The following is a 24,908-nucleotide window of genomic DNA, read 5'->3' on the forward strand; positions in this document are numbered from 1 at the left end:
CTGAAACACATACGATTAATTACTATCACATCATAGCACAAAGTCACTGCAAATTAGCTACTTCTGCTCTTAATGAACAAGAATAAAATATGTTTTGAAATACCGTTTATTTCATAGAAGAAGCATGGAGCTTCTGGAACCTAAAAGTGGTAGAAGCAATTATAATGAATTCTCAGGGAAAATGAGTGGTAGTTTACTTTGATGCCACACATGAAAGATGAAAAATTATCTTGAAAATGGCACTTAGCTAATATCTGAATTGTGTATTATTTGACAGTTATTTCAGGTTAATTTTAAATACTTTAATGATAAAAGCCTTCAGGTCTATAACAGTGCTGCGTTTAACTTACAAAGCTCATTTTTTTGTATTTTATATAAACTGTTATTTTTATTAGATATAGAATATCTAATTTAATAAATGATGTGTACTGTTTTTGTTTAAAAAGCTTTTTGCTAAATTCATTCCACCATCCCCAGGGTCTTCTCTAGGCCAAGGACCAATGCACAGATCGTGGAGGTAACAGATGAGTTCTGTCCACCACATAGATCGGTGTCCTATGACCTCAAACAGCAGGACCCAGTAGCATGTCCAATCCTATCCACAGATTATTTCCTTACCCAATCTTTCTAGTGTCACAATACAAATTGCTATGTGTTCTGAAAATGGAAATGGATGTGGGAAGCACACATTGGCACCACTTCCAATAAGCAAATATTGAGGGAGAATTGACATAAGAGATCCCACTAAGGGACTACAGCATCCACACATATTGATCTGATTTACAAACCTCTTCTAATTTGAAACAAATGCTATGGGTGTGAATCTGAGGAAGGGCTTGTATTACTTACCCTCATGTTGAATTATGTGTATCATCAAACCCACTGGATTAACTTAATGCTTTTCTTCTCATATAATGCACTGAAAACAAATGTTGCACTTCATATTGGAGCTAATTATTTCAGTACTATTAAAAGAGAAGGAATATTGTGTTTTCCAACAAAGAGTGTGTGTCTGGTAGTGACAATGGTTACTCTAATAAAGGAAAGCTAGTCTTTTATTCTGAAAACTTGAAAAATCATTCTAAAAGATAATTTTACTGTTCCGCTGTTAGCAAAAATGCAATGAGTGTTTTGGAAGGGCAGTTTGGAATGTGCAGGTTTTATTAATAACATACTAACTGTCACACATTTAACATTTCACCAAATGCACTTAAAGGGGTATTTTTAAGTGAAAGTGGAAGTCACAAGGAAGGAATCTGAGGCAGTGCTGCTACTACAATTTAAGACTGCGATGTTCCATAATCAGTTTAATATGTCCCAATACAGAAACTAATCTGCGAAAGACATTATTTTTCAATTCCCACAGAATCCATTTTTAAGATTTTTCCATAATAGATTTATGTCAGTAATATGCAGTTTGCATACATAAACCACTAACCTTGCTGACTTGTACCCAGAATCCTGTCACTCATAAAGCCAGGCGTAAGAGACAAAACAAAATCACTGACATGGACAAACAAGTCCTGCATCAACCAACATTGCAGCTCTGCTGCGAAAGAATATATCTTATAAAAACAGATGGTGTTTTCCTGTCTCCCACTTATATGCACAAAAAAGTAAAATTACAAGGCACTTAGTTGTGACGTTACTGCTTTCACTGATAGGTTTGATGAAAAATTACTTTCTTAATATTGAAATGTCGTGTGTGCGCGAGATAAGAGGACATTTTGTCTTTTTACTTTCGTTATAATAAATTCCATAGGAAAAATTAAAACACCACAAATTAATTTAAACCCAATAAATAAATTGACTATTTATATCGTAGAATGATTTACAATATGTGAAACATGGCATATTCTTCAGAACTAAAAAGCTTTCTTCCTCTATAGTTCAGTCCCTAATTCAAACATGTATATATTTAACTAGAATTAATCGAAACCACTAACTTTTAAAGGAATACTTTAATGAAACCATACCTCACTCTTTCTTTATCATCCCCCCCCCCACCCCCTTTTATCCCCTCTCTTATTCTCTTCCAGATGGATAAAAATAACGGTTATAGCTTCATTCAGGAACAAACTGATAATGTAATTTGGATGAAAGTAAATAGCTACCCGGCCGAGGCATACGCACCACAGAAGGGCTACGCAAACTTGTAGAGGAAATCCTAATCAAATTTGGGTTGGCAAAGTGCATTCCTTACAATCCACACAATACCAAAACCAATTCAATTTTACTGGTTGTTATTCACAAAGAATGGGCACCCGCGTCTGCCCATTGTGCATTAATAGCCCTACTCCAACTGTTAGGGCCTTTTGTCGCCTGCCTAAATTGAGCCTTCTGTGCGGTCACAAGTCCTGCGAGCATGGCTAGGGTGAATGTGCAGAGCACCAGCAGTGCATTCAATACTAAAAAGGGGGAGTGTTCGTCTTGTATACACAATCGAATAAAGTTCTTTTACTGCACATATGTCACAGTCAGATGAACCAAGTCTGAGTCCAGAGATTTTCTGTTCAATAACTCCTTTTTTAGCTGCAGATTAATTGTTGCTTACACTTCACTTTAAAACTTGTGCCCCCTTTTCAAGTAAACTTTTGTTAGGAGGAGATTAGATTTGTTAAATAAAAAATGTCTGTGTAAGCAGTGTTTTGGGGTTTAACCCTGCGTGCTGTAATTTTAGTTTGTCTTTATTATTGAACCCTGAGACTTTTCAGTCAGTCCAATGGTAGTAACCGACACCCCAGCCCCCACTGCTTTGTTTCTATCAAAATAGCCTCTTTCAGCTAGAGCAGGGAGAGCTGTCTCGGCAAATGAACTGCTCTTTCTCACCAGATGTGTAACCGTGTTTCGTCTTTCACTAGCGACAAGCTGGAGCCAGCTTCTTCCGTTAGCTGGGCCCATGTTACATGTCTTACAACAACACAAATGTAAGGCCCTTCCTTTGCACATATGTTCAACTCATTTCCCAATGAAGTTACTATTCGAGAAACACAACATGGTCCCTAGCAAACTAACCAGCTGTTATGCATTACTGTATTTACCATTATAAGTAAAAGATAACAGTTGATTTTAGTTAGTTTATGTTTATAGTAGTTTATAACCAAACCTCATTAAAATTCTGTTATATTAAACTCGCTTGTTTAGTAAACATTTTTCCTTTGGCCTAGCTGAATTTGGCAATGGGACTCAAATCTTGACGATAAGGATCCCTAATAAGAATGACTAATCTGCTGATATCCGAGTGTTGTCAACAAAATTGATTATACGTTAACTTTAATAAAAGTAGTTTTGGGTACAGAGAGTTAACCGCGCGAATAAAAAAATAATTTCTTTTCTGAATTACAGTTTCAATGACACAATTTGAGCAATATATAAAAAGTTATTTAAAAAAAAATAAAGTTTTATGTTAAAGTCCACATCCATTACTTGTTAACTGGTAGTTCCACTGAAACAAGTGCTTTTTATTTTCTCTTCAGTGTAATCTGTGGAAGCTCTGCCAAGTACAGGTTAAGCTCCCTGAGATTTCACTTCCTGTAGCCCTGTCTGTCAATCACCTTCTGGCTTCTGCAGTGGAAACCCCCTTCACTAAAGCTAGGAATTTCCATCTGTAAGTCACAATATACCCCCTCCCCCATACCAATCCCTGTATTCTTATAAGTGATTAAAGATTTGTGGAAGGAAATGAATATACTATTACATCATTTTTGGCTAAAAACCAAACATCTTGAATCGCAGATTCAGACTTTATAAACTTTGTTACTAATACTTTGTTCAAACAGCTCTATTTCCACTTTCATGGTTTATGTTCTCTTAAGGCTATAGAAAGAAATCTTGTTGATTTGCTGATAAAATCACCAATTTCTTTAACATGGAATAATAGTGTTCTGATTTTGGGAGATTTTTTTCCATAAACTAACGCAATTTATCAAAGACATCCAAACAAAATTACAGGCTATGGCAGTATCTCTCTTTTTCACCTGATAAGACAGAAACAGAAGCACGGAATGGTCTCTATCAGATTACTTCACTTTGTATAGTTTTTGACAGCTTGGCTTGTCTCCCCTTCCCTTCCTGCTATTCTCTCATTCTCTCCCACATATGCTACTCTCACTATCTCTTTGTATGTAAGTAGCCTCCTTTTTCTCCAATTTTACTCTCTCACTTTCTCTGTAAGCTTCTTCTCCTCTCTGCAGCCTTCCCCTGTCCCAGCACCACCACCACCACATCAATGCCAACCCCCCCCCCCCCACCCCACCACCCAACACCCTCAGCAAAACACTGTCCCTGTTTCTTGACATTTCACCATAGTCTTTGGTCACTGAGATATATTTAGTTTTGAAGACTGAATGAACAAAGCACTTCTCCATTTTTTTTTGTTTTTCCTCTATAGCACAAGATATGTGAGACGGTCATAAATAATGCAGAAATGTTCACACCTGTGTACTTGTATGGAGACTGCACTTGTAGTTTCTCCTGACCTGAAATGTATTTTCTACTGCCAAGCTCATTAATCAGAAATATACTGCAGCCTTGAAATCTGTGCAGAAACACCAGGAGAAGGGTAGAAACAATAGTTTAAGCAGAGGACTTGCAGTTTATTTGGTACAAGGTACACCTTGGAAAGTGAAATCAAAGCACAACAAAAAGCTGAGAAAATATCAGCCCTATGTTATAATGTTGATATGCTAATGTACATGAGAAAGTGAGGAGGAAACTTAACACTAAAACTGTGCTGCTCTAATTACATTATGCAGATGTAATGACAACATGCCATTCAAAGAAGGTTTCTATATAATCTCTAAACATACAGTGGAAACCACCAACAATCACAGCTTTGCATTAATTGTCCAAACACTGTAGCATACTAAGTGGTAGATAACAAAACAATGTTTAATTTAAAATTATTAAAATTTTAAAACCTGCTTGTCAGTCCCAGGCTTAGCCAAAACATAAATGGCATTCAAGAAGACAATGAATTAAGTTTTGTTTAATGTCCCTTTCCAGAGATTCTAATTTACATTGCATTTTTAACAAAACCGTTGACCTTATAAATGCTGGCATTTGTACAGCTTCAACAGAGTAGGGTTTAATCATGCTTTTCCAAAGCCATAAGGGAAAATGTTTTAACTGGTGGTTGGATATGGACTAGGAACAAAAACACTGGGATTGGTCAAATGTTTATTCTCACTGCTTCCGAAAACAGCCTGACAAGAAGATGTAAAGGTCTGGGGAATAACCCATCACTGTTCCTAGGGTCTAGTAATAATCATACATAATCGTTTGGAAATATAGCTAATAAGAAATATAATGAATGTTAAGCAAAATCGGCATTAGGCACAAATTACATGATATTAATAGTTGAACAGGTGCAGAAAGGCGCTTTAAATGAGGTAAATGAATAAAATGTCCCAGAGCACAACTGTGTGCACTGACAAAAAGTCAATCACATGAATTATTCAACAACTGAAGCTGCCAGCAAAGGTCAGCTTTCTTTGACCTTTGTGACAGGAAGTGAAAGGAAGCAACGTTGACTAAGAAAACTAAAATCAGTCTTCAACTACCATAGTACTATCACTTCAAAACTGAAAAACCCTTAAATTACAGGCATAGAATAATTAAAACTTTTCATTCTAGTCCACTTATATTAGTTTCCTTAAAAAAGTTTTATTTGAAAAATATTGGCCTTTCTCAACAATTAAATGTTAAATGATAGCAACAAACTCAAAATGATTTAAAAATCACGAATTTACATTGCTTCAGAGGCATTAAAAAACATAATGTTTTCTACATAAATTCAAAGGTCAATGAAAATATTTTAGAAACCAGCAGGCTTGAAATTCAGTAACAGCTGTTAAACCTGACTAAACTTTTCACTAAACTAAAGCCATTCCAATCGCTCCAAGAGAGAGAAAATGGGATAAACAGATGTCTGGCTGCTGTACAGGAAAATAGGACACACTTGGAATGATAAGTCTCCTGAACTGTACAGAAATGCCAGATCTACAGGGGATGCCAGTTACTACAAGTAAAGATGCCAACTTGCTATTTGACTGCACGGGTGCCACTGGGAACATTCTGCTGTGTGTGCTATCCGTAATGTATCGTGAACCCATTTAATGTATCCCAGCACAGCTACCAGAGCTCTCACCAGCGTATTGCTGTGCTGTGTTGTGATTGTAATATAATCCTGCCTCCTCTTGTCTTCCTCAACAATCAGTCTTTTCAATTTTCAACAGTTGGACATTGCATCCATCTACATTGAACCCACACAGGGAAGGAAAAGGCAAGAGGATGTACCTTTCCAGGAATTTCCGCAGTTAGCAATAAAATACACTATGCTAGCACGGAAGAATTACTTTAGCCCAGATTATGGTTCTAATTTAAACAATTTTTGCAGCATCCTGTAATCATTTAAGACCATCAAAATGTATGGGTGAAAGAGGATTTATCTCTTTAGATTCATGAGATATAGACAATGGATGTTCTGAATAAAGAACATCTGTTTTTTGTTTTCCCAGAAAACATTATTTTACTATGAAAATGATATTTTCATCCTGCTCAGCAGAACAACAAAGCAAATGTGTTCTTTCTCCACCCCTTTCACCACCTCCACCATCCCCCCCACCCCCACCCCCCAACCCCCCAACCCCCCACCACCATCCCACCCACCCTCCCACTGAATACATTTAGGTCAGAAGACTTTCCTTTAAGCAGTTTATTTGCAATAAGCTGCTATGTTATTTTTTTTCACCTAACGATGGACAATGGTTTTGATTTACGGAACACTGCTTGGACTTGAGCTGGAACAAATGTGTGGTCATAGATCTCAATTCAAGATTGAATTATTGGTTCATATCCCGAGGACAAGTATGCCTTATCTGTTCAGAACCTGCTAAATGTGTCCGAGGGCAAAAAGGAACTGGTAGAGCGTGCTCCCTGTGATTCCTTTTAGAACCAACTAGCCAAGTGATGAGATTGCTCACCGGGGGACTCTAAGCCATACAACAAAACAGGGGGAAAAAAACTCTGCAAATGTAGGTTCTCACTCCAACTTTGTTTTAATATGTTGAAAGACATGTAGCACCAATATGGTCTCTATTTGGATCTACATGTTTATGTTTTACCGATAACACTTTTCCGATATTTATCAAGATTATCAACTTTTTCACCCTTCTTTCTAACTAGATTTGTGTATAGCAGGAGCTTTACAGTCCTACTAGAGTCCCTCAGTTTCACCCCAGTACTTGGTATATAGCATAGCATTAAGCTTATTAGAACTCCTACATTTGCAACTCTTTTGTATACTTCAAGTAAATTTAGAAACAAGCACCAGATTTCTCATAAATAATTTAGTTTCTGGCATTTGCTCCAGTTATTACTTTAAACCACACAACAGTTATTCTTAAAACTCATTAACACGTTTTCCTATGGTTTTCTTAGGCAATAAAACGCAACTGTTTTATAAAGAACCATAAGATGGTGTAAAAAAGATTCAGTCACCATGCGTATTTTTCTATTGAATGTCTATAAATTTTGCAATTATTTGTTTTCAAATATTTTGAAATAAAATGTTCTAATTATCTTCCTGAAGAAGCCCTGCAAATGCCTTCAAACTAAGTTATCATATTATATTATTATTATGATTTATTGTATAAATTTTAATTCAATGTATTAGGATTGCTATTTCACCTTTGCCTATAATAGACCTGTTTTTTCACATAAATCATATTGCAGGTTATAATCCCATCACTATTGATAACACAATAAATGTACAATATTAATGTGTCCTTAAATTACATCATAATATCTGTTCAGTACATATGCTCAATAGCCACTGTAATGAAACACATACTAACCCGAGTCATAAAATGCAAAATAATTTTTATAACTTTCAGCCAGACAAATGCAATGAAGAATGCTGATAACATTGAGGAATATTAAGAAAAAATATGCAGTGCATTTATTTTCAATAATCACTTAACAAACTAAAAAGTTACTTGTATTATAATTGCACTCTTTATGTAGAAATTCTACTTTGAGTCCATAAGGACAGAAACACTAAAGACAAATATAATTGTATTGATTTTTCAACACCAAGTTCCTCAAACTGTTGAACCTGCCTTCAATTGCCTGACACAATCCCAGAGTGATGGCAACAACTGGTCTGCCCTATTTGATTACTAATAAGAAAGATGTCCCCTCTGTCAGATAGCTAACATTCTCCACTAAGCAAACAGCTATTCCAGCTAATCAAACATTGGCATTGCTCTCTACTGGTGGTGCATATTTCGTCAGGCTTAACTTAGGGTCTTTTCCTGGTTTAATTTTCAGACAGTGAAACCAAAGTTCATGTTCAGAAGATACCTCAGTAATGAAAGTGGCTGAAACTCTATCTTTATTCAAAACGCACAAAAGATTTGAGTTTAGAAGCAAGTTATCATACCTATACTTTGCAATAACTTTTAATGTGTGCCAGCAGCTATTTTATACAAATTAAGTACCAGAAGCCTTTCAGCAACATATATTTCTTTCTAACAAAAGGGGATAATACGTAGCTAAACATTAAACCAATGACAACTAAAAGTAACATAAAATACGAAGTTACTCAGAAACAGATTAGAGCACATATCTGCATTTAAAGCCAAAAGCTCTCTAGGCATAAAATACTCTTCACAGTGAACATGGTGGCAGATGAAACTGCTTCCCTTGACAACTCACAAGCAATTACTGAATCCCCACAGAGTGAGCCACCAGGTTTCCAAGTCAACCCACCTGTGCATGATAATGCAAAAGGACAACAAATGGAACAATGCAGAATGAGCTAAATGCAAAACTGAGGGTAATGGGCATCAAAGAATAAAAATACTTTCATACCTGTCAATAATGACGGGATCTGAGGGTGTTTCATTTCTGTTGCCACAACTTTTTTTGTCACAACACCGGCTATAAATAAAATAAATAGTCAAAAGTACTTTTTACAATAAATCATTACCCCCCACTCCCTCCTCCTCCACTGTCCCCACCCCGCCACTGCTTTCAACCTCAATATTATCATGGCCAGTTCGCAAGCACCACAATGGCAATATTAAAAGATTGGAAAACAACATGTTATGGTGTCTCTCTTTGCGTTGATCTCAGAAAAGAAAGAGGCAGGAGGCTTGGGAATAAGTTTTCACAGCTTCCGCTTTTGTTTACCTCTAATTGTCAAGCTGTTATTTCTGGAGAAGATGCAAGATGCCACCTTCAACCAATATTTCTGTGGGGCATTTATTAATTGGAACCATAACAGTCTGTATGCCCCTTTTGCTATTTAAAAAAAATATTTGTCAAATATGTTTCATAAATATAATTGAAATTAGAATATGGCAAATATAATACATGATTATATCTTTAAAAATCATAGTTGTATAATGGTTACATGTCTAAATTGGCTAAATTAACACCATATGGTAGGCAAAGTATATAAAGCCTTTTAAATCTGACAGCTAAAGTGATTAAAGAAAGTCTACAGTCTTCCACTTACAGCTTAAATCACATCTGTGCTCTCTTCTATGTTAATTGCAATACATGTAGTGGTGGATAATAAAGGAATTTCACTTTATTGGTTGTAATTTATATTTATTACCTAGTGTGGGGAAAACTATGCTTTTGTATATTAGCACTGTTACAGTACGTTTTAAGTGAAATTACATTAAGCAATAAGTATAATAGCTAGGAATAGTATGCCCCTTAGAGTATGATACCTGCTACTGTAGCCTGAAATCCTGGCTGCACTTCCTGATCAGCTCTGTTCTAACAAGCAACTATATTTCACATTCAATACATACAAAATCAATGATGCATTTTTATTTCCCTTGTAGGGTGAAACTCTTATGGCAGTTAGAAAAAACAGGTGGGAAATTGCTCCTGTGACACACATCCTGGTGATGTGCATGCTATCTAACAACAGAATGAACAATGCCTCACTGCTCCAGAGAAAAGGTTAACTGACAGTATCAAAATCAATTCTCACATACATGAGCTCAATAAGTACAAAGAGTTCCTTTTTTTTATCAATAACAGATTATGCCTTATCTGTGGTTCAATGTAGTGAAGAACAGGACAGTAAAATGACTGAATGATCTCTGACTCTTATAGCATCACTGGCAGATACATCAACTAATTATAACCTGCTTTTGATGATTTTCTTTAAGTACTTTAGAGTTGCAGAGGTAATATATTAATCAGGTGCAGCAAACAACATGTTAGATTTAACTTTCCCCAATGCTCAAGACCTAAGTAACTACTAAGAGTTCGAATGTTGGTAATGAAGTATCTCTTACAGTTACTGAAACATAACTTCCACATTTTACTTCTGAAATGCAGTAACCCCTTCCACTTATGTGGGTGGAGAAATTTTGCTTTATTTAGTATCAAAGGGACAATGTTTTCAACTGTTGGTATGCAAAGAAACAATAATAATTTCCTATATGAAATTTACTATTGTTAAGCGTCTGCACGGTTGCTGCAAACAGTTATGTCTTCAGGCCTGCGTGTTGAATAGAGGATAATTGTGTGTAACTTTTCCCATTGACAAAAGCCCACTCGCAAATATAAGTAGCTTACCTGCACATTATTTCGTGTGTAAGGAGGACTCTGCACATTTCGGGGTTTTTGTCTTGACCTTCGTATACTATCGGCTGAAGCAATTATCAGAAGAAACAACAATCAGCCATTTAACATTGAAAAGTTGCCACCAGCAATGACAAAATGCCGCTAAACCTGGTTATGCAGAAACATTGGCCTCTTTTTAAAAAGTGGAGATAGTTTTCCGATCATTCTCCATGACACTTTCCCTGTTGTCCATTAAACCAACAAACTTCTACATTTTTAAGGGCAGACGAAATGGAAAAGGCCCGAAAACGGACGCCTTGCCATTCTGAAACCCACGGTCACGTTTATATCAGGTAGAGGTTGCCCTTAAGAAAGGCGAAGAGTGGCTGTCATTCCCAGGTATTAATGACATGTCATGTTAGATTCTGATTATGTATTTTATGAGGTGGGGGCAAGGTTTCACTTGGGTGTCACCTCGACAAAGACACTATTTGCTAAATAATCTCACGTTCGCTTCGCATCAGCCGCCACTGTTGTTATTTGGGGTGTCAATGGTTTTTAATTTTGTGGCGGCCGAGCAAGTTTTGGACCAAAGTAGATTGTGCTGTGCCTTGCGTCGTCGTTTTGCTTTCCCTCCCCTCAAAAAAAACAAAACTGCGGATAGTTTTTGTGACTTAACTCATGGAGCGAATCTGGTGTTTATTTTTCAATTACACACAATGATTTTTTTTCTCTAAAAAGACAGTCTGGGAGTACGGTTGAGTAATTATTGAGCATTCGCTCTAACAGCAGCCAGATGGTGGGAGCTCTAGGTGTAGTCAGTCGCCCTCTCCTCGCTAGCCTTTCAGCGACTCTTCTCCAACGAGCAGTGCGCACAAACGCACCACGCTTTTTTTACAACTCAGCTGAGCGCATCGGATCCCAGCTCAAAGCTGTCTGCTCCCTTATAATTCAGCTAACGAGATTCACTTTCCCCGCATTGTAACCAACGCACAGCTCGGAATGCTTCCACCACCCCCCGCCCCACCACTTCCTCTATTTGTTGCCACCAAAATGCAAGAACACGTTAAGTTGGAGAGGTTAGGGCGCCCCTTCTCAAAACCTTTCCCTACGCGCCTAGTGGTTTGCGTTTTCTGCTCCCACTTTACTGCAAAAAAAAATCTGAATCAATAAATTAGTTGTCTGCGCCTTTGGCTCTTTGATCAGTTACAGGGCTATTTCCCATCAATCAAGTGAGGAGATTAGCGCTTTTGAAAAGCCTCATTTGCAGTATTAAGATAGGAGGATGTGTGGCTAAATGAGCAGTTATCTTTTAAAATAAGATAGCTATCCTTCAAACCAAACTATTCGCAGGCACTGTATACACCCTTTTAATTAGGCTACGGCGATCCCGACAAACACGTAGTTGTGTAGATAAACTGGGAATATAATCACACTGTCAACTTATAGGGTACTGAAAGACGTTAAGGGGGGGGGGTGGTTTCCGACCTATTAAAATAACTGTTGCAAAGGGGAAATAGCACTGGGGGGAGGGGGGAGGGGGTTCATGATAGCTGTCAATCGCTTGTCAGGTTGAAATCTTTAATTCAAAAATTCATCATTTGTGGGTCATCTTATGATTTCTGTGTGTACAAAAAAAAATGTATCAACGTTGTTTGAGAACTGTCTTCTCTTTACAATTCGAGAAATCCCTGCGTGATCATAGCCTTGATTTGTAAATCTGAATTCTGAGTTAGAAATCTAATTTCATAAAATGAATGTATCGCACAGGTCGAGTGGGTTTACGTATCAAAGCCGCTTGACCAAAAAGTGCAATAATCAAAGCGAAAATAACGGTTTCCAGCGGGAAGAAGAGAGACCCAGTCAGTCGTTCGGGCAGCTCCTTGAACGTTGCTCTTTATTTGTTTTATTTACAATCTCTTTGTGGGAACATTACAGTGTAAGGGGGGGGATTAAAAACTGTATTGTGGGGAGATGGTGAAATATTTGGCGACTTTCAAGTAAAAGTGTGAACGTGCCGGCTCCCGTGGCTAATTACTGTGCAGTACTTTTGATCAACCGCACTTATCATCTTTGAAGTTGCAGAAGACAGGCTAAATAATTTAATAAGCAACTGCCTGTAATTATGTTATTTACAAGGTATGACAGACAGATGATAAAGAAATACAGCTGATCTCAGGGAATGGACTGTTTCATGACCCCTGGCGCACTCTCTCAAAGCTGCAGCTCCTGGGCAGGAACAAAAGTGGAGCTGAATTATGGAGACTGGGCTGAGAGGTGAATTGGAACTAGAAGAGGACACGCTGACTTTTCACCTGAACGCATTTAACTCCGGAGACAAATGGAGGAGCCAACTGCCAGATCATCTAGTTCTACAAAAATCAAATCACGCCTGACTTCGCAAAGTGCTAACTTTGACGCCAGCAATTTTGAAACACACACACATAATAGTCCAACTTATCCAAACACATATAAAATGTGGTTTATTCCAGGCCAGGCAATTCATTTAAAACGCTCCAACATGCAAAAGTGTCGCTTCCCTACCAACGTGTAAAACTGTACAATATTGTGCCCTGAGGGGGGAGAGGAGATAAGCGGTTGTAAACTTTATAATGCAAAAATTAACGTGTACTTTTTTTGTGACTGTCTCACCTGTTTGGTCATTGAATCGATGAGCCTGACATAGAGATCCTGTTCTGTCCGCACCCCTAGAAATAAAGTAGTATCAAATTTAACGGTACTTAAAAAGGGAAACGCGTGTTATCAATGGAAGAGCCGCATCAACATCCAGGCCATTCAAAAATATAAAGATAAGTTTGCGTACTATACCGCTCTGTTAAAGGACACTGTTAATTTGGCAAAACGTGGAAACTGGTGTCCTTGTAATGAAAGCAGTAAAATGAGCTGATAGGCGATAAAACAGGAATAAAATATTCGTCACAGAAATAAAAACTGTATCCCAAGAAATTCATGAATTCTTGACATTTATTGTAAATTTTATGTTTAGTTGAAATGTGTAATTTGTAGTGCAGTAGAGCGTGGAGCGCTGGTCTTTAACGGGGTGAATGTTTGTCTCACACTTTCTCTTATTTTCTTTTTTCGCAGTATTCCATAATACTCGAAGGGGATTGTCACAGATGTCACAGATACCCTTAAAATTTTGATTATGATATTCAAATTTGGACTCCATGGTCAATTGTGGGCAAAACAAGCCAAGGGCACTGCTTTAATCTTTTTGCTCTGAAATTTTACTTTAAGCAATTGTTTCACAGCCTGCGTTTGACTGCTTCAATAAAGTGCAATCTACTGCTCCCTAGATTACCGTGCAGCAACCACGAAAAGGGCATGAAATTAAAACATCTTAAAATTGAACGTGGACCCTGCTTAAAGGTGTGGGGACAACCTCATGCTCATTTCTAAAGCCAATTGCCCGATAAATCAGGAAAAGCTACGTTGAAATGCTTGTCTTTCAAGTTTCTTTTTACACTCAAATGTTAGCCAGGTAAGACTTCAAAGTTACATAAACAGTGATTAATATCTACACCACATGACTCGCATTCAAACTCCATTAAAATACATAAAAAAAGAACAACCAATACAGCTCTCTGGGTCAATTCAATTCAACTTACCATTGCTGTACAGTAACTGAAGTTTGTAGTGTATTCCATTGTTGGTTTTCTCATTATTTGGCTCCTAAAATCAACCATTATAAATGAGTAATTATATCGTTCATTGTAATCCATAGTTTATTTTTCATGTCTCTTTAATGTATTTGTTTATAATTAACTGCTTCCCATGTCAGTATCTGACTTGTTAAGAATGTGGCAGGCTCATGGATTCTATCAATAGGAAACACTTTGCTTTTAGGCTTTTGTAATAAAATAATATTTACACACAATGTCATAAATAGGCAGTTATTTTTCTTAGCAGCCGAGAGCTGTTAGAACAAGCAGAACTACACGTGGTTTGGGCGCCTCTTGAGTACCGTTATGCTTGTTAGTTATTGTGCATTTAAAGAGAAAATGATTTCTACGGTGAGCAACTTACTTTCTCTTTCTCCACAAAGTCTACATAAGCTGTTCTCTCGATCTCGACGGGCTGCCCCTGCCTGTCGTAAAGGGCCAGGACGAAGTGGAAAAAATTGGATTTTCTTAGGTTTGAGGGCGGCTGCTTTTCAAAATGTGCCCGAGCCAGACCCACGCCGCTGCGGGAAAACAATAACAGTGTTATCGGTGAGAATTAGCTGCACTGGAGACAGAGAGCAACTGATGAAAAACATGGGAGATGGGAATCACATTTGGGAGACTAGAGATTTCTTGATTTGTCGCTAGCAGTAATATGATGTAATGAAAGGGAAAGTGAAGGGGAGCAGAGGGAGAGGGGGTAATTGATAGCGTATTGAGGGGATTTGGTGATTTCGGGTCGATATGAGAAACATAAAAAAAAATCAGATGGAAAATAATATTTGATTATACATACCTCTGGGCGGCCGTGTTAGCATCCACTACCCCAGCAGTGTGCATCCATGATCGGACCGGATTCATCCCACTTCCTAGCGGTTCCTCTTTCATGGTCGTCCCACCTCTTGGTATATTTTCCTGGATTCCAAACATTAAAACAATTTTTTTTTTCCTCTGCAAAACCAGCTCCTGTACGGGTTGAGGGTGTAGGAGATGTCAGCTTTTTTTTTTCCCACGGCGAATGAAAGGGGGGGGGAAAATAGATGAGAGATGACTTAGCTCGTTATGATCAGTAAGAGAAAAGCCGAGTTCAGACTTGCTTCCTCTTCAAGCTGTCCCGCATTTGGCACGACATAAACAATTTCAGGAGTAGTTCAGCGCTAGTTGGATCGTGATCCGTTCTGGAGAAAAGTACAACTAGCGGGAAATTTGGTTTAAGAGTGGAAAAAAAAATGTTGTTTGTTGATGTTGTTCTCTCAGTGTGGTGTCATCCTGCCACAGCATCAAAGGTATTCTGCTCAGGACACTGCTGAATCGACCACTTCTGACAAGGTTCTGCTGCTCCAAAAGACAAATAAACGAAAAATGATTACCATAGAGGTGTTCCTGGACACAGGAGAGGTTGATTAGGGCCTTTAGCGTCTCAGAGAATGGATGGAAACATACAAACTCAGCCCTCTTTCCCCTAGGAATGGATCCTTTCCCGGGAGCCAAAACTCTAAACCCCCGGGACCAGCGCTGACAGATTCTGACGTTTAGGGGAGGAGACAGCGGCCATGTATGGAGCTCTGATTAGCATAGCCAATCGGATGGCTGCGAGGCCGGTGATTGACAAGCTCCAAACCTGGGCGCCTTGATGAGCTGCCCTCCTTTTTCTTTGCACTCCCTGTGTATTCCCCCCCCCCCCCCCCACTTCCCTTGTACTCAAATTGACAACCAATAAAATCAAATGCAGAAAGTATTATTAACATAATGAATCCTTTAGGAAAAAAAAATATACAACGCACATGAGTTGTTTGTCTTCAAACAGAAATGAAAGGGATGAAGTTGTTACCTTAAACACAAACCGCAGTGGAAGAAGCTGAGAGAGCCATACGCGCAGCAAATAAAAAAAACTTGCGGCTGAAGTTTGAATTAAAAGTTATAAAATAGTATGTGTGAAACGTTCTCGGGCCTTAAACCCGATTTATATCCAGTCATTGCAGAACAACTGTCCGGATATTAAACAATCTGGAACAAACCCTACCTGAAAAATGAATCACAATTCTGTTTTTCACGGAAATTGGAGGGAGGGGGTGGGGGGGGGGTGGTGTTGACTTTAATATTTATTTAAAACGATACGTCCTTGTGAAACAATGTGCCTTCTTTATGCAGCTTGAAGATCAATTACTAAATGGCGTTCTTTCTTGTATCCATCAGGTCGTGTTATCAATTAAGGTTAAAAGATCTGGGAACGTCCACTGAATCAATATCCACATTATAAGGTACATTTATAAGAAGCAATATAAGGGCTGCGTTGCGGGCTGTGTATCAACACAAGGAGCAGAAGAGTTGAAGTTAGATGTTTTGAACACATGCGATCACTAGGAATTCCTGAAGATCCACATGTATTCCTAACTAGATTTTTGTTGACTAAAACTAGTCTTTCAGAGGTATTAGCTGGTGCCCAGAGGAGGGGGACCCCAGGGACGGGGGCTGCCCTGTGCATTTTTTTTTACTAAAGGTAAGAGCACAGGCTGGAGGGAGAGAGAATCAGGGATAGTCACTTACCCAATGATCAGCTCTTTCTCTTCGTTCGTATTAGCAGTTCCATCCTTTTTTTGACAATTGGCACCGTACGTACGCTAATATTTTAATTAATCGGTGAAAATCGAACTCCGAATTTTGTTATCAGGGGACACCATAACACTTGAATTTCAATACTCCGCTGAGGGTGAGAAAGAGATGTGTTAGAGCAATCTATTTCCCGGTGTTGGGGGGTTAATGACTATTGCGACAGATAAGTGAATTATCAAAGCTGTTGCTATTCCGATTTCAAAATCCATTACATTGCTGGCGTCTAATTAAATACGTAAGTATAATAAAATCATATTTTATGGCGATTGAAAGTAATAAGATTAGTCTTCAGAAGCAATCATCACATATTAAGATGCCATATAGATCTACAGAATCCTAATACTGTATTTTAAAATCAAAATGTGCAGGAAACATTATGCATAATAAATAAAAGAATTTCTGATTTGTGGGAAAGTATTATATCGACAAGGAACATCTGTATTATTAACAAATGTATGCATTTTAAGCGAAAATTAAATATAAGTTACAGCTAAGTAAATCTTGATGCTATTTTTAAAATGGAACATTTGAAATCTGTGAACATTTTGGGCGCATTTTAATTCTGAGTCACTGGTTTATACATATATGCAAAGCACCGCTATGTGTGTTAGTATTTAATAAGTGTAGCAAAGTAAACAAAATAGTTCATTTTAGCACTAACTAGTCGAAGTGAATACTTTTATATAAATCATTGATATATTTTTTATATATTTAAGAGGGGGTTTCCCTTCAAATCTGTTAAACCTGCCTTGCTCCAAGTCACTTACAGTGTTCTTATAGCAGATTACACGCGTGGAGGCGATTTAAATCTGATTACCAAATTATAGGGTTTTAGCCAAATCCTTTTAAAGCTGATACCGTTGACTGTAAAAAATAAACTGAAAAGTTCCGCAAAACAGTCACAGAGGCTACATTCGTTCTGCAGCCAAAGAGTTTTAAAACGTATTTGACAACAAATGCAGCTGCACCACTATTTTTTTTTGAAGATATTAGGCGAAAATTAATGCAAATCTGTGTTCAGAAGCCATCTGGCCAGAATAGGGGAATCAGCTGTTCCCTCACAACAGGGTTTGGGCTGAATATATTTCGCTCATTTTCTATTCTCATCTGGTCTGGGCGGCGAGTGCTCCAGACGATAGCGTGGAAAATACATCCACCCCAAATTTACCATTTTGACAAACTGTTTGTAACAACCCAAATTTAATCGAGGGAAAATGTGACGACTCCGTATTGACACAACAATTTACTGCTGCCATTTCTTGTCGGAGAATGGTTGCATAAAGGCGGTTCAAACTTCATCGCCTCAATATAAACTGACTTTTGCATCGAAACAAATGAGTTCCCCGTGCTGTGAAGGCGGTTTCAATTTTTCCAGGTACCCTTTGTGCTGAGGGGAGTAATTCTAATAGCACACCCGCGCGCAATGTTCCCCATAGTAGCTTTAAACCCCAACAATCACTCACACATGCACACACACACACACGCACAAGCTCTCCTCTTTGCAAACGTTTACAACCTAAATGAATGGGGTGAAATTGTCGAACGATCGACCCGGCCCCAAAAGTGAACCCCCCGCAACATATTTAAATAATTCACCACAATGGGTATTGCATTGATACAGACAGATTTATGGGCTGTTTGTTGTCAAATGTTGTTTGAATTATCTGGCTGGAAATCATATTGGGAAGTGTGGCAGTTGTGCTGTGAAATACTGGGGGAATTATCCGGATTTTTGTTTTAGTTTGGGGGAGTGAGCTAGCAACCGCTGCTGGACAAAGAGAAGGAGGCAGAAGCTTGCGGGACTGAATCCGATTTGCATGGTCCAGTCAAAGACCTCCCGAAGTAACGATTCTCCTTATTATGTGAAGTGTTCCTTTTGTAAATTTACGGTGAGGGTTGAATGATACACAGAATTTGCATATAAATAGCGACATCAAGCGATTCGCGTGCCACACACCAGTGGTCTCCCAGATGTCAAGCCAAAGTCAGTCAGATGGCCATTGCCCAGCCCCAAGTCCCCCGCGCCAGCTGGTCCTCTCCTCGCTGTCATACCAGAGCACACACAAGAAATACAATCGCTAACCAAAGACACTGCTTTTCACCAAATCTCCAGCTTCGCCTTTAGCTTTAACCCTCAACCCCGTTTTACAAACGCTCTTTTTGTTATGGGCAGTTGATTGCCTTTGTTCACTATACCTAAAGGTTTGGGATGACCGCCTCCAACCACCCACCCCCCTCCCCAAAAAAAAATCGATGTCTTGTGAATAATCACAAACTGAGCTAATTGCTACTGTTTACAAGTTCCCTTTTAAGAGAAACAATATACCTCTTTTTTTAAAAAAAGAGAATACTTAAACTGCACAACAGCTCCGCGCGCTCACGACAATTTAGCGCATAAATTAAAGCAGCTTTCAAATAAAAGCAACAAATTGTACAGCGCGTCTCAAACTTGCGGGGAAAGATTACACAAAGGGGCTGGGATAGAAACTCGTCTGGTACAGGGTGAGGTGACAACGGCAGGGGAAGCGTAGCAAGTCGAGTGCTGGGGTCTTTCTGCAGTAAACCCCATATATACTGAGCATCCCACCCATTGTCTACTGAGTTTCGAAACCCAGTCAGGCACTTTTAATTGGCCGCAATTTATTTTCCAACTTAGCAAAATAAACAAATAGCTAACACGATTTTTTTCCCCTCAAATGGGCACGATAATAACCATTCTGACGTTACATGTATGTTAAAGGCCACACAACAGGTTAACTGATCGATTCCAATGTTTTGCTTTTGTTTTTGGTTTGGCTGCAAGGTAGATAATATAGTAGAACTTTTATGAAAATAACGCAATTCATAAATGAGTTTTCCCTCCCCCCCACTATTGCACTACCACCGATCGCGTGATTTATTTGATGTTGATCAATCAAAATCCCGGTTAGCTGATATAAACATGGTTTGTGTGGTTTTTTTTTCTGTTCAGGAAAATCCATTCTAGTCAGCGCCTCGCAGAGATTTAGCGGAAAGCATTAATCCCTGAATTCACAGTGCAACCTGTAAGGTGCACATTCGACAAATAGCGCCGCCTCGGGAGGCTCAGAGACTCGGCTTTGGGATCAATCTGAACTCCTTCAACAGCTCACCAACATCGCGACTGCGAAATAAGATTCCTTTAGCAACTCTCCCCTAGTATCATTCCGAACTAAGAAACCTTTACACGTACCAACTACATCGTATTCCTATTTTCACATGTTTGCCTTTCGTGACCTGCGGTGAATGGGGCTTTGCACATTTTTCAAGCGTTCTATTAGTGAATTACTATCCAGATCGGTAACTTTTTGTTAGCAGAGACCCAGGAATTAAACTGCATTTCTCAAAGTTTCTTTGCACATGTTGTCGGGCTTCAAAATGCGGCGGCGCCTGTATCAACCTTTGTATGGGCGATGCGTTAGAAACGCGTGATGTGTTTACAATGTGGAACTTTTTCCCCACTTTCCCTTTGCGAGATTAAAACCATGCAACCACTTTTTAAAAAAATATTAACCAGAGGTTGAGAGAAGGGCAAGGTAGTCCGGGAAAGCGGGTGGCGCTGGAGTTCTCTCCCCCCACCCACCCCCCGCAAGACATTTAGTACCAAATGCAGTTTTCGTCTAACAATACAAGTCCAAAGATTTTGTTTTATGTGCCGGGACACCGTCTCAGGGCTGAGTGAGAGCTGCTCTTAGAACGCTTTCTGGCCTGCTACCTGAGAATATTGGCTTGTGCTTGGAACACAAGGAGGTTCAAACGAGCGCAAACCCCTTTTATGCAAAGTACGCTCGGGAAAGATCGGGTAAATATCTCAAACTTGAACACTTTTAAGTGCACACATTTCAAAACCTATTCCGATATTTGGACTTTTGGGGGCATTAGAAGGCAGCCACACATCCACGTTAACACTATTAATGGACCGGCCAGTCTAGATCAAATCTAATTTGTAAAAAATCGTACAACGGCAAGGCTCAAGCAATATATCACCCTCAGAGCCCCAACTTTTTCCCCCTCTCTCTTCCCAGCTTCAGGAAGTTTCACTGCATCGCGCAAATCCTCAATTCCCGGTCCCAGGGAAAAGGGGATAGAGGTGTGCAATTGTGCGGACAAGGATCGATCGCATTATTTAAAACATTGTAATAGGCTTTAATGAAACACACTTCGTTTTAATTAATTCGGATATTTTTTTTTGTAAGCGGTGGGACTTTGATGTCATATTTAATATGTTCAATGCAGATGTCGTACCCAGGGTGAGATATTCACGGATGGAGTGGAGCACGGAGGGAAAATGCATAAAACTGCTGAGTGCTGTTATATTCCAATTGCAAAACACGGATTTCAATCCGATTTTTTTCCTAAGATTCCCACGTATACAAATATGTATGCTTTGCAAAGTCATAATTTAAATTCTAATAAAGCAAGCAATTAACAGCATTTATTAGTTTGTCAATAATAAAACTTTCAACGTGTTGTTGTTTATGCTTTCGTATGCTATTATACTTTCAGAGAGCCTTGCTTGCACTAACGTAATTTTCGAAGATAAAGTCTTATCTAAAACGATCATCCTAACAAGACTGTCTTCTCTCACCGCATATGTTTTGCGATATAGATGCAGTATAGCAGTGCATAGGATAAACAATTTACATTAAAATTTGGTATATTTTCATACTAATAGAACTATTGATTGGAAAGCTGTTGCCAATTTACTTTTTTGTAATGCCACGCCGCAATTTGCATTTATTCAACAGATCGTAATGAAGAAAGAAAGCTGGGCGGTTGTGGCTGCCGGAAGCGTAGCTGGGGGGCAATGCAAGAACATAGATTCCTTCCAGTCAATTAATATGCAGTTTGTCCCAATAAAACAAGGAGTGAAAATAAAATAAGGCACTGCGGGCTGGCATACAGTTAAGCTTCGTCAACGAGATTTCCAAATGTGTTGTCAGACACGTATACTGCCCTAACTGACAGAAATTTGTTAAACTACGAGGGATATTCCTGCACACCCGAATCTGCCAAAATTGAACAATATCTAAATTATTCAGCATGTGAATTTACTTCAAGGAAACAGATAAAGCTTAATACAGTATCAGATTCTGAGATATGTTTGCGTGTAAATAATTAGCAGGAGATGACTACTATAAGTCAGGACAAAGTTTGATTCAAATACATTGGTTTAACAAAAATTAATTTGAAAAAGTGGTAACAATATTTGCTGTGGGAAATTGCATGATTGAAACATGAATGGTAAATATATTTAATCTGCATTTTAACAGCTAATTTTTGCTTTTGACAGGAACACATTTTCTTTTATTTAGAACTAGTGTTCCAACACAGATGGTATCAATGGATAATGAGATGCGCTAACTTCTTGCAATCAAAGATTGTTACGAACGCTTTTGGACAGCGATCAAACATTGTAACCTTCGTATTACGGTGACAGTGCGCCACCTAAAGGCACCCTGGCGTATAACCAGGATAACAACTTATAAAAAGCTTAAAACTTGAACAATGCCTTTCATTTTGAAAATCCCATACATATTTCACACTTTGCTAATCTGCTAAGGAACAGATTTGATCAGTTATAATATTATTCAATAGTTTCTTTGCGAGCGGCGGTGTTATTTCACGGGTAAACATTTATAAGACAAAAAAAAATGCGCCCATAAATAAAAATATATTTCAAATGTCTGTACCTCGTACTACATAATCAAATAGTTTAAAAGTGACCACTTTCTGATTATTGATGAATAGCAAGATAGAAGACCACAAAGTTAATGACTTAACTTGCAAACTGACTTCTAGGTTAACATACCTGTATTCCAGATCGTCGATGCTCAAGTGTTTCGGGTTTTTAAAAATATTGTTAACATCAATTTGGATTTGAGGTCGATGAACTTAGCTGCATCAATTGCACATTGCATGTGCTATCAAGGAAATGATCACCTTGAATAAATCAACAATATTCCGGACACATCGATCAATTTCTTCTTGTTTTCTTTTACAATTGATTCATGGCTATTATAATAATAGTTTAGGTACTCCACCTTTTATGTTGATATCTACAGTATATGATGCCAGACTATAGCTTCAATCTTAAAACCGAGTGACCGAATGTCTTCATTTAGAGAAGGCACTTCTATTTCGATGAAAAAAAAAACAAAAATTGCTTGCTTTTGAACTTTTAATAGTATTTTTTTTTTTGCCGTGTACAACACCATATAAATAATAAAGGGATGCAAAGGCACGCAGAGGGTTTTTGAGTCGAGTTTGATCTGTATAGCATGTAAGCGCAATCCGAATAATTTGGCCAAATGTTATTAAATGGAGCGCAAATAAAATGAAAGTTTCGAAGAAGTTGAAAATGTTATTTATTAATTTTTAATATTATGCAATTATATATAATCCACATCAATATATTTATTTGTGGAAGTATGTAAACCCAAATGTTTACTTTAGAGCAAAAATTCAAAACATTACACATAGAGAGAAAGAGAGATTGCGTGGCGTGTTGGTAACATACATGTGCGAACTAGCTGTGAATTGTAACAAATAACAGCAAAAGGGACATTAAAATACAACATAAAGAAGAGAGCGAGTCTGCCTATAACCTACAGCTGCGACTGTTATGGTATGTCAAGGTAGTGTGAAATCTAGAACATCGCTTACCTTTCATTCATGGACAATTAGACACTAGACAGATTTTCCTTTAAAGCCAAAGTCGGAACTATTTACCCGTCATGTGTTTATTTTATGTGCTGTGAAACCCGTGATCCTGTTCTAGTTTGGTTACTTACAGGGAGAATCTTTGCAATTTCTGTCTGCAACTCAAATTGGGGTCGCGTGTCCAGTGCAAAACTCGCTCAGGCGCAAGCGCTGTCTCTGCTGCCCGAGGAGGCGGGACGTTTGGGACATGGTTGGTGCGACCTGTCTTTGTCTGTAAAAATGTTCAGAGGAAGGTCGCGCAACTCTTCACGTTAAACCTCACATAAGTGGGGGTTCTGGAGAGTCTTAAGTCACAGACATCTTTCAACCCTGCCCCCCCCCCCAAAAAAAAATGGGAAGAGGCTTATTTGAAAGGATGGGGGTCAGCCTACCGCTTTCCCAAATAAAAATGAAAATGTTATGTCAACTTCACAAGTGTTGAAGGTTAAAGATTTAAATGTAAAAGTGCCAGAATCTGAGAGAATGTTGACTGAAACTGTGCGCGACTTCCTGAAGTAACTGTCTTTTGCCAACAATGTTGAATTCCCCTGCCAAATGAACTATTGGAAAGCGGGTCACGGTGTGAAAGGGCACGTACCAGGTGACCCTGGAGTTCAGTTCAAATGTGGCAGCCATTCCCATAAGGGATAGGAACAACCAGCTTCACACAAACTTCACCAACACTCTCATGTGTCTGTCACAGAAGTGAGCAAACCGAAGCACGGGACAAAGATTGCAATACAGTTAAAGCCATGCAACAGATGATACTCGGTGACTGCACAATCTATATGCACACAAAATCTGCCTCCACCTTTCTTAATCTTTGTCACACCGCCCCTGTAATAATATTGAGTCAAAGAAATCCATCCTCAGCTCGCCATGTTCATTCGCTCATTCCATTATTTAAATTGTTGGAATTTTTCGAGGGACCAAAAGATTGGCTTTAAATTATTTTTGTTGACATTTGCTACGGTATAGAAAACAATATTTCAAAAATAATGTAAGTGCTTACTATTTTGGGGGTTGTTTATTTGTAAATTGCATTTTTTTTTCTAATCAGTTCAGTGGAATAAACAAACAATAAACTTTTAAGGAATGTAAACATATATTTAGTGCGTCTAAAATATTTTGGGAAAATGAGTTATTTGGGCAATAGTCAGCAATTTTAACATCAACATTGAGAGCCCATTGACATTTCACAATTTAATTACAAGTAAAGGGTAGCCTTTAAGTGAGTCACGAGACTGCCAACTAATCAAGGTGTTCAGATGATGTCATTAAACCATTAAGGGGAAGAGT

At 38.4% G+C, this 24,908-nt stretch overlaps 1 protein-coding gene across 8 annotated transcripts in view; it reads right to left on the reverse strand.

Moving 5' to 3' along the window:
* ebf3a (EBF transcription factor 3a) overlaps positions 1-23,680 on the reverse strand; it is a 138,024-nt gene extending 114,344 nt beyond the window's left edge. For 6 of the 8 annotated variants that reach the window (XM_078564894.1, XM_078564892.1, XM_078564890.1 and 3 more), the window contains exons 1-6: positions 15,073-15,764; positions 14,641-14,797; positions 14,223-14,286; positions 13,246-13,301; positions 10,606-10,679; positions 8,875-8,943 (exon numbers count right to left, since the gene is read on the reverse strand). In XM_078564894.1, the coding sequence (XP_078421020.1) occupies positions 8,875-8,943; positions 10,606-10,679; positions 13,246-13,301; positions 14,223-14,286; positions 14,641-14,797; positions 15,073-15,206 (554 nt within the window). In that variant the 5' untranslated portion in view covers positions 15,207-15,764. Of the gene's footprint in view, positions 1-8,874; positions 8,944-10,605; positions 10,680-13,245; positions 13,302-14,222; positions 14,287-14,640; positions 14,798-15,072; positions 15,765-16,823; positions 16,981-23,573 lie in introns of those variants that run through there. The other 2 variants (XM_078564888.1, XM_078564889.1) reach the window with 2 other exon arrangements.
* Positions 23,681-24,908: the final 1,228 nt, after the last annotated feature.

This window comes from Cetorhinus maximus, chromosome 20 (genome assembly GCF_964194155.1).
Source record: "Cetorhinus maximus chromosome 20, sCetMax3.hap1.1, whole genome shotgun sequence".
Taxonomy (NCBI): domain Eukaryota; kingdom Metazoa; phylum Chordata; class Chondrichthyes; order Lamniformes; family Cetorhinidae; genus Cetorhinus; species Cetorhinus maximus.